The 14439-nt window shown below is 43.6% G+C and overlaps 1 protein-coding gene across 22 annotated transcripts in view; it reads right to left on the bottom strand.

Annotated features, from left to right (window-relative positions):
- The window catches only part of Per3 (period circadian regulator 3), a 70233-nt gene that overhangs the window by 15072 nt on the left and 40722 nt on the right, over positions 1-14439 (bottom strand). For 9 of the 22 annotated variants that reach the window (XM_048783695.1, XM_048783693.1, XM_048783694.1 and 6 more), the window contains exons 16-20: positions 13364-13594; positions 11855-12519; positions 10174-10282; positions 9302-9485; positions 8491-8641 (exon numbers count right to left, since the gene is read on the bottom strand). In XM_048783695.1, the coding sequence (XP_048639652.1) occupies positions 8491-8641; positions 9302-9485; positions 10174-10282; positions 11855-12519; positions 13364-13594 (1340 nt within the window). The other 13 variants (XM_048783684.1, XM_048783701.1, XM_048783686.1 and 10 more) reach the window with 6 other exon arrangements.

Below are 14439 nucleotides of genomic sequence, written 5' to 3' on the forward strand. Positions count from 1 at the left end.
TGTCCATCCCCCTCCCTCGCAGCACAGGCTGCACCAGGCACTTGGAAGCAGGTGATGTGCACTTATCAGCAGCCATCACAAATCTCTTACAGAGTGCAGCTGGATAAAGCTCTCCTGGTTTAAGACATCAAGAACATCTGTAGAGAGGGCTGGGGTTGTGGCTCAGCGGTAGAGCGCTTGCCTAGCACATGCGAGGCCTTGGGTTCAATCCTCAGCACCACATAAAGAAATAAAATAAAGGTATTAAAAAAAAAAAAAAGAACATCTGTAGAGAAAGATGTTAGTGAGGAGTGGGTACTTGATCTCAGATGCATGTCCACACCAGGCACAGCTATGGGACACGCTGGGCCTCTGAGAGCTGAGGGAGCCCATACCAGCTCGCACCACGACACCAGCAAGAGCCTCGAGGAAGAATTCCCTTGTAGCGATTCCAAAATCCCTCACTCATGGTAGTATCGGGAGATTATTTCTACAGCTCCGCAGTCAGATCATGAAATTCAGACCCTCACTCGCTTCACGTACCAGCTGTGTCCTCCACCAGGCTATCTGCTCCCTTGCCACAGTGTCCTCCATAACAGGGATGACAAGGCTTATTCGGGGGAAGCTGAGACCAGGAGCTGCTGACCCACACTAAGTGCCACCCACACGAAGGCCCTTTCCTTCCTGCTGTGGTCACTGTTGCCACAGAGAGGTGGCAAGGATTCAAAAAGGGTATTATTAAAAGACCTGTTCACTTCAGGCTCTTGTTCCATATTTTAATTTCTAGATTTTGTTGCTGCTAAGTTACAGTCTTTGTTTTTGTTTTTTTTTTTTATAATTTTTTTTTGAGAGAGAGAGGGAGGGAGGGAGCGGGGGGGGAGAGAGAATTTTTTTTTTAATATTTATTTTTTAGTTTTCGGCAGACACAACATCTCCGTTTGCATGTGGTGCTGAGGATCGAACCCAGGCCACACGCATGCCAGGCGAGCGCGCTACCACTTGAGCCACATCCCCAGCCCAAGTTACAGTCTTTGTAAAATACAGGTTCACCCTGTGGAATATGAAAGAGTAATATGCTAACTGGGTTTCATTAAAGTGGCATGAAAATTACCACACACACACACACACACACACACACACACGGAACCCAATAAATTCTTCACAATGCCAGAGCAAGGATTAAATGAGCTAATGTAGGGCTGGGGATGTGGCTCAAGCGGTGCGGCCCGGGTTCGATCCTCAGCACCACATACAAACAAAGATGTTGTGTCCGCCGATAACTAAAAAAATAAATAAATAAAAATAAAAATGAGCCAATGTGCTGGGAAAAGGGACTGAGACACGCCTGTCACCATTAGCCCACATGCGCTGCAATGGCAACCCAGTGCCTCCAGGAGAAGCGCCTCTCATGACGCAAAACCCACTTGAGACCAGGGCTTGCCACACAGCACTGCTAGGGACCCACAGGTTTCACATGTACAGTTTCTTATTTTACTTAAAAAAGATACCCAAATAAAATATTAATAGCCATTAAAAACAAGTAAATCACATAATTATAAATTCAGTTGAAACAAAATTTCAAGTTGGATTAAATTTATTTTATGAATTAATAATGAAGTTTTGTGTAATTGCAAAACTATTCCCTTTGTACAGCATTTTGTTTTTCATAAATTTTGGCCTCTGACCCAAGAAAATAAAGCTTTTTGGGTAGTATTTATGTAAACATGGAAGCCTATAAAATACACTTTTATCACCAGTTCCTACAGTCATTAATACAAAAAGCTGATAATAAACTTGAACAACCAAGCTTCAACTGGGTGAGACCAGACCCCTGGGGGGGAGCAGAGGCCACTGTGAATCCCACTGCATCTCGAAGTACGACAACCTCTACATGCACTGAACAATCTTCTTATCAAGAGAAGAGGCCTGAGAGTGCTCCTACAGACCTGTCCTCAACAGCACCATGTCAGAGCCAGCCTAGCATCATGTGACTACACAGAATGTGTACGAAGGAGAGAAACAGGTGATTCTAACAAGTGAACATCCAAAACAGCACAAAGAAGCCTTGCGTCGGCACAGAACACAGAGTTTAAAGTACGCACACATAAAGGCAGAATGACCCTGATAGCTCCAAATGCCAACTTTGATTTACACAAACTAAGAACTTCATTACTCTAGAAAGTTGTCAGTGGACAGGCTAATTTTTTAATCTGATTTTTTTTACCAAGGGGAAAAAAATACCAGAACAACTGGATCAACACAAAAAGACCTCAGAAATCATTTAACTATCAAGATGGAATAGAATATGAGTGTTCTCTATTCATAAAACAGCAATATTTGTATGCGAATGCTTGATACTAGAAAATTTCAAGAAATGTCAAAGGCAGCATTTGAAACTGATTTTGATACCTGAAGACTGAATCCAGAACCCACTATTTTGGGAGAAAATCTGAGCTACAGGATTGGAGAATCAGGGTCCATCTATTCCACAGACAAAAAGGTCAATTTGCCTAATCATTATGAGGATGCATTTAGAAAAAGTTATGAAACTTCAAAGGAGAAAGAAGTCTTTTCCAAAAACAAACAAAAAACAAAACAAAGAAAAAAATAAGTTTGTTGTAAGTTATATAAAAATACAAGGTCACTGTGACCTTCATCTTCTATTTCCTTTTCTGAGCTGCATGGGTGTGGATCACGCATATCATTCTAAGTCTGAGAAGGAACCATGACTTCTCTATAAAGAGCACCAGAGTGAGCCAATCTGTCAAGTCAACACTCACTTCTTGAGACTCTTTGGCAAGTGACACAGAAATCAATGACTCCTGAGGACTGCAGTCCCTGAGGGCTGGGGAGGCTGGGGTCGCTGAGCTCCCCAGAGGTTTCTCACTGGGTATCAGAACACTTACCCTGTTCAAGGGCAAACAAAAGGCAGCGCCAATTAGATCTCTGCTCAGCACAGAAAGCCATCTTTGTGTAAATTCAGTGGAAAGCAAAAGTTAATGGTTAAACACATATGCAATAAGAAGAATATTAACTTATAGAACTTTTGTCACTTTTTACAATCATTATTTTAAAATAAAAAAATCTTAAAAAGAAAAACACTATTGGTTGAGTAAATAGCTCTTTTGTTTTAACTACATTTACAATTGCTAATTTTAAGTTCTCCAAAGAATAAGCCCCTTAATAAGTTGATGGATTCTTTTTAGAAAAACCTTTTAGTGACAGGTAAAAAAAAAAGTAAAAATGCATTTGTAAGAATGAAAGTAAAAAATCCAGCCTTAAAAATAGTTATTTCCTGATTTACTAGTGGACAATGGACTTTAATGGGTGGCAGGAAACTGGGATGTCCTCTGAGTCACAGGGGAGCACCACGTTTCAGAGACCATCACGGAGGCACACGCCCAGGGGTGTGCTGCTCCTTGCACTCCACCAGGGAGAATGACTCAGGCAGCAACAGACAGACCAGAGAGGCTCAGCTGTGGGCTCATTTTAGCTGTACTTCTAATCATAATTTATTTTGGGTGATATTTGAAATAAAATTTTACCATACACCTACCTCTTAAAGGCAATCCAATCTCTCTAGAAGGCAGCTAAACTAGAAAAGGAGTCTAATTGGCAGTTTTAACACATCAGGAACAAAGAGAAGATTCGATATACAATGCTGCTTCTGCTTCAGAAAAATGATGTCTGTTAAAAAAGCACGGTGGGAAGTCTTATGTTGATGATGACTTTGTGGTCACTTGTGAGTCGAGCTTTAGAGACACATAGGGAGGCCTGTCACACGTGCCCTGGAAAGCTTGTGCAGGGACATCCTCATGGTGGCTCAGCTGCTGTCTTCTCCTGGATGCGGCCCAGGGGCCTCTGCAGTGTCACCAGCTGAACCTCTGTCTTCACAGGTGGTGCAGCTCTCAAAAGAGAACACAGGCAGGCCTGTTATGCAACGTCTGTGCCCTTTGAGGGTTTAAAATCAGCATAGGGCTGGCCAGCAACATCATTTCTAACTCCTCAACTTATTCATGTCTGAAAGTACCTAATATGGTCCATTTGTTTTTTAAAGAGAGAGAAAGAGAGAGAGATAGATTGATTTTTTTTTTAATATTTATTTTTTTAGTTTTTGGCAGACACAACATCTTTGTTTGTATGTGGTGCTGAGGATCGAACCCGGGCCCGCACGCATGCCAGGTGAGCGCGCTACCGCTTGAGCCACATCCCCAGCCCTATGGTCCATTTTTATAATTATAAGAATGTAAATGACAGAAACTGTTTAGATACGTTAGCTTAAATTCTTTGGAAGCTCATTCTTCACGTACCCTTCAGGGGGAGTCTATTTGAAGGCTACAATTTCCAGGGGAAGGCCTCAATGGTAAACTGTGGTTGGTTTTGGTCAAATTCAGCTGCAACAGAGTACCAGCTACCCAGTGGACATGCATATATTTCTGGAGCAGCCTGCATGCAGCTCATGGGAATCAGAGTGGACAGTAAAGACTCCATCCTCCGACAACTGGGACCTGTGCTCTGGCTGCTGCTGGTCTTGGTGGTATAGACACTCAGGTGGGCAGCCATCATGACACCCTCCCCTCTACTGTTGCAAGCTCCTGCCCCACCAGCTGAAGCAACTCTCAAGGAATTTAAAGGGCCAATGCCCTTTTCTTTTTTTTCTACCCACTCCTACCCCTCCCCCCACTTTGGGAGGCAGACATTTAAAGTCTAGGACATTCAAATGCAACCACTTATGTGGGGAATTTGGAGAGTCTCCATGCACATCTGGGGAGAAGTGCAGACTTAACAAAGGTCTGGGAAGTCCTGAGGTCTGTGCCTCCTGCTGCCCTCCAGCAGATACGGTCATGACAATCAGTGAGAAAAGCCAAAAGCAGCAAGCTCCAGGGATGGAGCAGGAGTCTACCACACAACAAGGTCCCAAGGTCTAGTTCAACCACTGCTACAGGCCTAAAAACAGGAAAGCACTGCCCACTCAGGAAGAAGGAGCCAAGAGCAAGGGCTTCCGAGGAGGAGCAGATGGCTGGCTTACTAGACAAGGGCTTCACAGCAACCATCTCAGAGAAGCTTCAAGAAGTCAAGGAAGACATGGAAGAAACCAAGACGATGTATGAACAAAACAGAAATATCAATAAAGCAATAGGAAATATATAATGAGGGGCGGGGGCTGGGGCTCAGCGGTAGAGCCCTGGCTTAGCACATGTGAGGCACTGGGTTCCACCCTCAGCACCACATAAAAATAAACAAACAAAATAAAGGTATGTGTACATCTACAACTAAAAATAGTTTTAAAAAAAGAAAACATAAAATGAAATCAAAAAGAAACTCTGTACCTGAGAAAGACAAAACAAATGAAAAATTCACTAGAGGGACTCAAAGGCAGACATGGAAGGCAGAAGAAGGAACTAAGAATGTGAAGACAGTCGAACTGTCAAGTCTGAGGAACAGAAAGGAAAGACGGAAGGGAAGTGAACAGAGCCGGAAGTGCCCGCGGGACCAGCAAGAGAGAAGCAAGCATGGAGCAGGACAGGGGGGTGTGAAGGAAAACGGCCGAGAACTTTCCAAATTCAGTGAAAGATATGAATGTACACGTCCAAGAAGCTCTTAATCAACTCCAGGAAGGATAACCTGAGAGACCCACCCTGAGATCCATTACAATCAGTTTAAGGTTCAAGAAAGAGCATCTCAAAGGCAGCAAGGAAGGATTCACCAGGTACAACGGTGAGGCTATAGGCAGAGGTCCCATCAGATGTTACAGAGGCCAGGAACACTGAGCCAATATATTTAGAGTACTTTAAAAAAACCCAAACTGTCAATCAAGAATCCCATATCTGGCAAAACTCCTTCAAAAGTGAGGTAGAGGGCTGGGGATATAGCTCAGTTGGTAGAGTGTTTGCTTTGTATGCACAAGGCCCTGGCTTCGATCCTTAACACCACAAAAAAAAAAAAAAAAAAAGAGGGAGAGCTGGGCATGGTGGTACACGCCTATAGTCCCAGCTACTCAGGAGGCTGAGGCAAGAGGATTGCAAGTTCAAGGCCAGCCTCAGCAACTTAGTAAGACCTTGGGCAACTTAGTAAGACCCTGTTTCAAAATAAAAAGAGTTGGGGATGTAGCTCAGTGGTAAAGAAGTGCCCCTGGGTTCAATTCCTGGTACAGGGAGGGAAAAAGGTGAGGAAGAAATTAGGAATTAGAAATGCTAAAGGTTGAAATGAAAGGACAACAGACAATAACTCAAAGCCAGAGGAAAAAAATAAAAGTTCTCTGTAAAGAAAAATATGGGGTTAATTATAAAAGCTACTATTATTCTAAAAATGACATGTAACTTTTTGTTTTCTATATGATTTAAAAGACTAATACATTTAAAGAAAGCTAGTCTCAAAGCTAATATTATGGTAACTTTAGTTTGTAATTATATATTTTATTTTCTACATCATTTAAGAGATTAATGAATAAAAACAGATATTAGTTTATGTTTTTGGACATACAATATATCAAGATCTAACTTTGTGCTGGGCACGGTGGTGCATACCTATAATCCTAGCAATGGGAGGCTTAGGCAGAAGGATTGCCAAGTTCAAGGTCACCCGCACAACTTAGCAAGGTCCTACGCAACTCAGCAGGACCTTGTTTCTAAATAAAATACAAACAAAGGTCTGGGGATGTAGCTCAGAGGTAGAACACCCTGGATTCAATCTCCAGTACCAAACAAAATCTAATTTTGTAACATCAGTAGCTGAAAGGAGATAGAGATGGAGCTCTATAGAAGTAGTTTTTTGTTCGTTGGTTTGTTTTTGGTACTGGGGATTGAATCCAGGAGTACTTAACCACTGAGCCACATCTCCAGCCCTTTTTAAAATACTTTATTTAGAAACAGGGTCCTGCTGAGTTGCTTAGGACCTTGCTAAGTTGTTGAGGCAGGCTTTGAACTCACAATCCTCCTGCCTCAGCCTCCTGAGCTACTAGGTCACAGGCATGCACCACCCTGCACTCAGCTGAGGTTTTTTTGTTTTTTGTTTTTTTAATGTTATTGAAGGTAAGCTGGAATAATTCAAACTGGAGTGACATAACATTGGGATATTAAATATGACCCTCATAGATACCACAAACAAAATAATTACAGAATATACACAATAGAAAATGAGCAGGGAATTAAAATTTTCACTGCAATAAATAAATAATTAAATAAACCTAATACAACAGAAGACAACAATGAAGAAACAAGAGTCAATGAGAATAAGCAGCAAGAGGGCACCGTGTGCCTCTGACCAGCGGTCCCTTAGACGTAAAGGGCCCGACTTTCCACTCAGAAGGCAGAGGCTGGAACAAAGGGTGTGAACACGTTGATCTGACCATTTGCTGTCCACAAGAGAGTCACGTTAGCTCTGGACACAGGCTGACAGTGAGAGGAGGGACAGACAGGCCACACAACAGCTACCAAGAGAGAGCAGGTGTGTCTACAAATAAGCCAGTCAGAAAGAGAGTGTGTGCTGCATCTGCACGAGGTACTGAAGTACACTGCAGCCAGGCCCACAGGTGGACAGCGGGAGGACTGCCCAGGAGGTGGGAGGAGAGGCAGGAGGAGAGATGCTCAGTTCCTTGTTTCTGAGCAGTTTCAGTTTTGTAAGATAGAGAGTTCAGGAGCTGGATGGTGCTAATGGATGTATAATATGAATGTACTCAATACCTCTGAACTGTGCACTTTAAAATAGGAAGATAAATTTTACGCTACATGGATCATGTATATTTTATCAGATTAAAAAGTACTAAGTTACAAAGAGTGAGAGGGGAGGATTTTAGTGACCTGCTTACTTCAAGAGCCTTCATATACTACTTTTCTGAAAGTAATTTCTAACCTGATGCCTCCACCTCCCCATGTTGAGAACTGGGGGAAAAGGCCTTATTACCATGCAATTGTCACTTCCATTACTACGGCTGCACCACCGGTAGGAACAGTGGTGGATAAAGTCTTCACTGCTGAAGCTGTTCACGAACACTCTACGACCTCATGATGGCAAAGCCCACATGGGCCCCACCAAGTTTCCTGCTGGCTGTAAACACCACCTCAAGTGTAAATCTTCTACAAATTTTTTTTTTTTTTTTTGTGGTGCTGGGGATTGAACCCAGGGCCTTGTGCATGCAAGGCAAGCACTCTACCAACTGAGCTGTATCTCCAGCCCACAATTTTAACTCTTTTCAAACATACATGTATATGTGAAATGTATGTCTCTTCCACCTCTCTCCTCCCTCATCATACATCAAAGCAAATATTATCTTTATTGCCCCCAAAGAGTCCAACTGGTGAAAGAAAAAAAATTAGTGTCAAAAAGACCTGAGTTCAAAATTCAAAGAACTGCATAACCTTATATTATTATTTAACATCTACAAACCTTAATAGCACCTCTGTCAATTGGGAGGATTACAAATTTCAGTGGGATCATGAAAAAGCTCACCTACATTAAGAACACTTCCCAATGCAAAACACGTCTATGTGATGGTTATGCTACTGGGCTTACTTGGACATGCATTCCTCGAGGGACAGTCTGGCTTTGAATCCAAGGATGCACCTTTGCTAGCTCTTCTTTCTGCCCAGGAGAAAACTGGGGCTGATGCTGTTTTAGGCTTTCCAGTTTTTCTAGATCTTCTTTTAGCACAACTTCCTTAACCCTGGAAACAAATAACGACATCTTCACAGTCCTGAATAAGGTGCAGGGTTCTGTTCTCTTTGGTGGGTGAGACACTTTCACTGTCTGGTTAATACACGATGCACACATGGACAACAGTGCAGAACCATTTCCCAGCCAGGCTGGTAGCAGGCCTTTTATTCTCAATGGAAAACAACTGCATGATGTTTCAATGAAGCACATGGAAGAAATGGGCTTCCCTTTGCTCCCCTTGTCTTTTAGCGTCTAAAGAGAAAAGTTCCTCACCTTGTGTACTGTCTTGGAACGTGGAGCCCTTCTTTGTTTTTTTGTTTTTGTTTTTAGTTGTAGATGGACACAATATCTTTGTTTTTATTTATTTTTTAATATGGTGCTGAGGATCAAACCAGTGCCTCAAGCATGTGAGGTAAGTGCTCAACCACTGAGGTACAACCCCAGCTGTTTTCTTGTCTCAGGATGAGACACACGTTTGTTCAGTCTGGGTCTGTGTATGTGCCGCACTACCACTACTACCCTTGCTTTAGGAAGTCATTTCTTGCTTGACTTCAAATGAGTAAATCTGAAGGGTATGTATAAAACATTTTAAAATACTTTTATGGTTATGTTATATTTATAACACTAGAAGCCATAACAACATAGAATGTCTTTTAGAATGCTTTCTTACCTCTCTGGCACCTGATACGTCATCAGAACACACTCAGGAGTTTGTGCTATCATTTTCCAGATGGGATCCTCAGCTAAACTGTGAAAGGCGTTTGTTTTCTGTGTATCCTGAGATTGTTGCCCATTTTCAGAGCTTTCAGAAGAATAATCAGTACTAGTGAAGAAGATGCAGCTATCACTGCTTCCTGAAAAAATCAACAACAGATGAAAAGACTGACTTCCAGGTCCGTGGTGGCCAGCTGCTCCTCACCACCCAGCCCAGCAGGCGCCCCGGACACATCTGCTCTGGAAGCAATTGGGCAGTTTCTAACCAAGCTGACCATACCCTTGCCACAGGCCTCAGTTCCACTCCCAGGTATTTACCCAAGGAAAATTTAAGCATATGTCCACGGAAGAACTCAGTGCATTACTGATCCCAGCCCTAGAGCAGAAGCGACCCGACAAACTTCCTCTGGCGGATGGATACATTAAGTGCCCACACACCAGGATGGATCTCAACAACCTCATTCTCAGAGAAGCCTAACATGAACAGCTGCACACTGTCTAATCCAATGTGCAAAATTAGAACAAAAGCAAAATTAAAGTGGCAAACCCAGGGCTGGAAATGTCTGAAGAGTCACAGAAGAACTTTCTAGAGTGATAGAAAGGTTCTGGTGATTGTAGAAGTGGTTTACAAGTGTACAAATCTGTTGGAATTCTTGTTTTGTGTAATTAAAACTGGTCAATTTTATTGTATGTAAATATACCCCAAGAAAGCCTATTAAAAAAAAGGTGGGGGGACTCTATCTTTACATGGGTGTCTCAGTCAGATGCCCTCAACACAGCGACCTCTGGACAGCAGAGTCTAAAGAAGCGGTTTCCCAGATCCACTACCTGCGGCTGCAGAACCAGCTCCAGATGGAGACACCTTGTGGGGTGGGGCTGGGGAGAGGTCACCAGCAGCAGAACTGCTCCTGCTGCCACCGCCACCTGAAACACGGTGCTGGAGAGGAGGGACAGGAGAAGACACACGTTAACATTCCAAGCATCCCATGACGGGCAGGTCTTCAGCTTCACGCTGGGAGGTGAAGACGCAGCCTGTCCCTAAGGACTTGTCAAAGTTCCTCTGTGTAACAGGAAAAGTGTCACTGCTTAGGGAGCACCTAAAGCACTCCAAGCATCACTCAAGTGTGCTCTTTTGTCTCTGTCATTCGGTAAATACGCATATTGAACATTTCATTTGTTCCAAGCACTGTGCAAACTGTAGGCATATGGCAGCAGGCGGAAGGAAGTCCCAGGGTCCCCAGAGCTGGTGCTCAGGGGAATGTGCTCGTCATGTCATATGATCCTGGGAATAGGCTCTGAGCTAGCCATCTTTTTACTTTCTTCATAAGAAAACAAAGGCAAAGAAAGGTTAAATAACTTGTCTGAGCTAACACCCAACTAGTGACACAGTGCAGTTTAAACCATGTCCTATTCCCTAGCCCAGACTCCAGTCAGAATGACACGGGGCCTTGCTTTAGATTTTTAGCCAGTACACTGGTGCCAGGCTCTCCATAGGTGAGCCTAAATTCTCGATTCTGATCATCATACTGTGAACATATGTTCAATGAAGGGTATTATACCTTGAAGGGAAGACCAAAGAAAAACAAGTACATATCCACACTTGTTGGATTCTACACTAAAATACAGGAATGTCAAGATTCCAAAATTTAATCTGGTAATACAAAAATTTAACAAGGCACAGTATTTGAAAAGTTAAAGAAAAAATGACCCAAATGATGTGTATAAACATGAAATTTAAAGCTGCCTGCTTTTTTTGGGTGGGGGTGGGGTGGGAGTGGGCAGTGGTACTTCAGATTGAACTCAGGGGCACTCAACCACTGAGCCACATCCCCAGCCCTATTTTGTAATTTATTTAGAGACAGGGTCTCATTGAGTTGCTTAGCACCTCGCTGTTGCTGAGGCTGGCTTTGAACTTGTGATCCTCCAGTCTCAGCCTCCCTCCTGTCTCAGCCTCCTGAGCTGCTGGGATTACAGATATACACCACAGCACCCAGCTAAAGCTGCCTGCTTTTTGATTACAAAAGGTGACTCCTACCTCTTGCATAAATAAACTCCTGGTGTCCTACACATATGCATGTAAATTCATATTATATGGCCTATTCCCATCTTCCCAGATCACAACCTCAGTTGTAAGAAAATACTTTTTATAGGCAATAAACACGTTAAGTTTAAAACCTGGATATCAAATTTTAAAGGGTGCAGGGAACCTGGTTCACAAAGAAAACTTGAAAGATGGCCCTTTACAAAAGAGATCTCATCAAGCACCTGAGGACCAGTCCTGATCCCCACATGGGGTCAGGTGGCCCATGCAGGCTCTGTGGAGCAAGGGTTAGCTGAGGTCAGATGAGGACCAAAACAAGACAAGGGACATTCCATGGGGTCAGAGGCCCACTGCAGGCCACATGGAGCAAAGCTTAGCCTTGGCCATAGACAAGAGAGACAACTAAGAGGACATCAGTGTTGAGCCTAGGCCAGACGGTAGGTGTGTGCTGACAGCTGCATCACTTACATCTGTGGCCTCGGGGCCAGCATCCCTTCTCACTGCGTCTGGAGGCTCAGGAGACGCGGGCACATCTTCATGGAGTAGGTCTAGCTGCAGTGGTGAGCTGCTCCGAGAACTGATGAACAGGTGCTCTTCCTTTTGCATCTCCCATTTTTCCTCCACCCTCCCACTGTTGACTGAAGGAGGTAGTTCCAGATTTGGAGCCATTGCTGATACCCAGGGAGGAATTTCAGAAGAGTCTGTGGCTCCCAAGAATGGATATGGAGAGAATGATGGTGACCACAGAGGACAGATATGGGGGTCGTGCAAGAAAAAGGTCATCAAAGTATCCACGTGCAGGGAAGGGAGAGCAGGCAGATGCTGCAGGCCACTGGACACAGGTGGCTTAGGTGGACATTCAGGTGTAGCTCCCCAGGCTGGCAGGGGAAAAGCTGGGAGGAGGTAAGAGGACTGGCTGGGAACCATCACAGCAGCTGGGAACCCCAAGCCTGAGGCACAGGCAGAAGACGGGGTGGAAGGGCACCAGGGCAGCACATCCTGAAGAGGTCCCCCAGCCTGGGAACAGAAGCTGTCACTGGAGCTGCTACTGCCCAAGGGCACTGGTGGCTTCGTTCGTTTGTGCTTCCCCTTTCTGCATCCTGCTAACCTGCTCTGCTTGGAAGTGAAATCTCCTGAAAGGATAAAGATGGAGGCATATTATGGAAAATTAAACTGAAAGAAGGGGAAGAGAATGCAGGTACAGGTAATTGTAAATAGATTATAAAGGAATGAACACTTGCCAATATTAAGTATGTCTACTTCAGAGACAGCAAAAAGTAGCTCTAAAAAGATGAACAAAATTCTGGGTAAAAATTATTACTATAAAATAAGCTTGGGGTTGAGGCTGTGGCTCAGCGGCAGAGCACTTGCCTAGCATGTGTGAGGCACTGGGTTCGATCCTTAGCACAATGTGAAAATGAAACAAGTAAAATAAAGGCATTCTGTCCACCAACAACTACAAATTTGTTTTTTAAAAAATAATTAAGCTTATTTTAGCATCTCTTTAGTTTCTTATAAAAATCAATACTCAGATCTCATATCCTAAGTAAATTACTGACAAAAGGGAATTTACTTCAGCATCACTCTTTCAAGCACAACCCCAAGAGCTCATGCCATCTCTCTGGAAGTTGGCCCTCCATATCCACAGGGTCCACATCAATAGAGTCAAACACAGATGGAAAATATCAGAAAAAAATCTGCATGTGTACTGAATATGTTCAGACTCACCATCCTTGTCAGTATTCCCTAAACAATGCAGTAAAAGAACCACTGACATTGTCCCAGGCTTTACAGTAACTAAGAGATGAGAATGTGGCAGGTGTGGCAACCCTCTGCCTTAGGACTTGGGCACCTTTCAGGTGGGGACCTGCCAGGGTGGGTCCTGGAGCCCATCCCGGCTAACCCTGAGGGACAGCGGCACCTGTATGGCTTTATCAGCCTCAGGAATAAGTGGAATATATGTTTTAATGTAACCACCTTGAACACAGGAGCGTCTGGCCTTGCTGCTGCTTTCGCAATGAAGATAGCAGCTATAGGGCGAGGAGAAGATCTTTTTCCGGAACCTGTCCACATAATCCTGTTCTTCTCTCTGTGTGTGGGCTGACAGAGAGGCGGTTGTGAGCCCTACATGTTTGAATTCTTCTGCAGTGAAAGGAGCTGGCTGGGTGTTTAGGGTCCAGGGTTCATATCCTAGGGCAGCATCCTCTGCTGAGGTGAAACAAGACAGATTTAATTGTAGTTCTTGTCAATTATTTCTATTCATTCATTTATTATTTCAACAATTTTATACACATTATTATAACACTAGAATATAAAAAACTTCACCAGTCTAGCACAAAAATTCTTATTTTTCCTTATAAACAAATATATACACACTTTACAGATTATGATAATCAGTTCATGTTTCTTTAATTGATTTTATCATAAATGCTTTTTCTATCTCCCTGAATTCTTTAAAACATTTTTTAATCTTTGTATTTATTTTTCAAACAGGTAATATTCTCAGGTGATTAAAAAACCAGCAAGTATCATAAAGGTATTAGTGAGCTCTCCCCACCCTGTCCACTGTCTGCCCACTACCTCCTGCTTCTCACTCGTCCCCCTCAGGAAGCCACTGCCTTACTATCACCCAGCTCTTTATGCACACAGGAACAAGTGCGAGCCCCAATGCCCCCTCTCTCCTGTGGGCCCCACCTGCCCCACGGCACAAGTGCCCACAAGCCCGCAGCTCGCTCCCTTCCCACGCGACATGGTGGAGAGCTCTGCTGCACAGTCACTTTGTGCTTGGATGCTGCAAGGGCTCCATCTTAGCTGCCACCCACAGGGTGTGTACTCCTAAAAATTACTTCTTTCAAAAAAAAATTTGGGGGGCTGAGGTTGTGGCTCAGTGGCAGAACGCTTGCCTAGCATGTGTGAGGCACTGGGTTGGATTCTCAGCACCACATAAAAATTAATTAATTAATTAATTAATTAAAGGTCCATCAGCAACTAAAACAAAATTAAAAAAAATATTTTGTGGTGGGCACTCTGGTGGACTCCCCAACACCCTCTGG

This window comes from Marmota marmota, unplaced genomic scaffold (assembly GCF_001458135.2).
Source record: "Marmota marmota marmota unplaced genomic scaffold, marMar, whole genome shotgun sequence".
Lineage (NCBI taxonomy): Eukaryota > Metazoa > Chordata > Mammalia > Rodentia > Sciuridae > Marmota > Marmota marmota.